The sequence below is a fragment of the Lathyrus oleraceus genome, chromosome 6 (assembly GCF_024323335.1).
Source record: "Lathyrus oleraceus cultivar Zhongwan6 chromosome 6, CAAS_Psat_ZW6_1.0, whole genome shotgun sequence".
NCBI lineage: Eukaryota > Viridiplantae > Streptophyta > Magnoliopsida > Fabales > Fabaceae > Lathyrus > Lathyrus oleraceus.
In genome coordinates this window covers 51,706,716-51,709,220 of record NC_066584.1, presented here as the reverse complement: position 1 = coordinate 51,709,220, position 2,505 = coordinate 51,706,716, and the positions used below count along the sequence as shown (strand labels likewise).

Here is a 2,505-nt window from a genome sequence, read left to right as displayed (position 1 = left end):
ATCTCACTTCGTTCATCCAAAATTCACACTTACTTAACTTGGCAAACAGTTGTTTCTCTTGTAGTACTGATAGAACAATCCTTAAGTGTTCTTCGTGCTCTTGAGGAGTACGAGAATAAATAAGAATGTCATCAATAAAGATCACCACGAACTGGTCCAAGTAGGGTTCAAATATCCGATTCATATAGTCCATGAAAACAGCTGGGGCATTCGTTACACCAAACGGCATTACAAGGAACTCATAATGGCCATATCGGGTTCTAAATGCGGTCTTTGACACATCCTACCTCTTAACTCTTATTTGATGATAGCTCGATCGTAAATCAATCTTCGAGAACACACAGGCTCCTTTCAACTGATCTAACAAATCGTCTATCCTTGGTAGAGGGTACTTGTTCTTGATGGTAACTTTATTCAACTGGCGATAATCAATACACAACCGCATACTACCGTCCTTCTTCTTTACTAATAACACTAGAGCTCCCCATGGTGAGACACTAGGTCGGATAAAATGCTTGGTCAACAACTCTTCCAGTTGATTCTTCAACTCTCTCAACTCTAGTGGCGCCATGCGATACGGAGAAACGGAGATTGGAGCCGTCCCAGGTACCAGATCAATAGAGAATTCCACTTCCCTTTCAGGAGGAAGAGAGGAGACATCCTCAGGAAAAACTTCCGGAAATTCACAAACAACAGGGATTTATGTAACATTCAGATTATCGCTAGATTCCTTGGTAAGAGCCAAGAGAACTGACTTTTCATTCTCAAATAAGAAATTAACCATGCCAACCGTACCTTCCAAGATTGTAGTTAACACATCCTTTGGAGTACCTTCACTAGATGGAATGATAATCAACTTCTCTTCACAACCAATAAACATTGAGTTGGCGGAAAGCCAATCCATCCCCAAAACCACATCAACCTTCTTAAGTGGTAAACAAATAAGATCAATCTGAAAAACTCTACCATTCACCGAGAGCGAACAATTTTCACAAATCAACGGTGTCTCAACCACATCATCCATGGCGGTAGTAACCACCATAGGAGGAGACAAGGGAATTGCTTGCAAGCCAAGATGCTTCATGCACCGAATTGATATAAAAGAGTGTGTCGCCCCACAATCAAATAATACAAAACAAGGATGATTATTGACGAGGCACGTACCAGCAATTAAGGCATTGTTGCTCTTAGCCTTCCTTGCATCCAAGGTATAAACCCGACCGGTGCTCCTCCCCTGCATATGATTCTTATTCTGAGGACATTCCTTAGACATGTGTCTCTCTCTCTGACAAGTAAAACACCTAATTCCACTTACAACACATCTTCCAAAATGATACTTCTTACATGCTTGACATTGAGGAGGTTGGTTAGGTCTTGCATGTTGCACCTGTTTCCCCTTGAAAGCCTGAGATCTAGGCCTGAACTGGTTTCCTGGCCTTCCTTGGTCTCTCTGCCCACTCCTGCACTGATCCCTTTCTTCTTGAACTTTCTTCAAACTATTCTCAGCCACATAACATTGTCTTAATAGTTCAGCATAAGAAGTGAATTCCCTTTGAGAACCACTATGAGAAATTTCACCCCTCAGACCAAAAAGAAACTGATCAATCTTCCACCTCTCATCCGGTGCGTACGCAGCTTGTCTAGAATAAGCAGCCATATCTTCGAACTTCTCAGCATACGCAGCTACTGACATAGTTCCCTGCCTGAGCTGTTGAAATTCAAACTCTTTCTGGGTCCTCAAAGAACTAGGAAAATACTTATCCAAGAAAATAGTCTTAAAATGCTCCCAATCTCTAGGTATTCCTTGATTGGTCATAAGAGTCGAAGCACTCTCCCACCATCTCACAGCTGAACCCTTCATCATGTGAGAAGCACACACAACCTTATTTTCTTCACTACAATGCACTATCCGAAAAATCCTTTCCATGCCGGTTATCCACTCCTGAGCCTTCACAGGATTTAGCCCACCATGGAATTCTGGAAGATTCATGCGGAAGAAATCTCGAAAACTACCACCTGCAGCTACCTGTGGAACTCCTTGAGGATGCAAACCATCATTCCACTGTTGCATCATTTGTTGCATGAATTGATTCTGTTGTTGTTGCATCTATTGCATAAACTGAGGCCATTGGAAACCTTCACTCCCACTTGGCGGTTCAGAGTCCGAATTCTGGGTTCTGGGTCTACCACGACCTCTGCGTTGGTCAGCCATGATCCTGAATGTCATACAAATAGGATTAAGTTGATCAGGCTTAATACTATGAATATAACACCAAGAACAATGATGACAACCCACATATGAGGCAGAAAGGAATACTTATAATATTTCATGGTTAGGTCGAGGATACGACCTGCTCTGATACCAACTGTAACACCCACGTATAATATATGTCTAGAATACATATTATACATAGTGTAATACTGGTACTGAAATACATAAGTGCCTAGTAGCACAGTGTACATATACAAACACATGCCCAAAATAACACAACCTGGCATAAATGT

At 41.8% G+C, this 2,505-nt stretch overlaps 1 protein-coding gene across 1 annotated transcript; it reads right to left on the bottom strand.

The window, feature by feature from the left end:
* Nucleotides 1-700: 700 nt before the first annotated feature.
* LOC127093948 (uncharacterized) lies at nucleotides 701-2,107 on the bottom strand. The gene has a single exon (XM_051032835.1). The coding sequence runs from the start codon at nucleotides 2,105-2,107 to the stop codon at nucleotides 701-703; it is 1,407 nt and encodes a 468-aa protein (XP_050888792.1).
* Nucleotides 2,108-2,505: the final 398 nt, after the last annotated feature.

Coding starts and splice junctions, on each gene's coding strand:
- LOC127093948 (XM_051032835.1), bottom strand. CDS start 2,107: ATGCAACAACAACAGAATCAATTCATGCAACAAATGATGCAACAGTGG.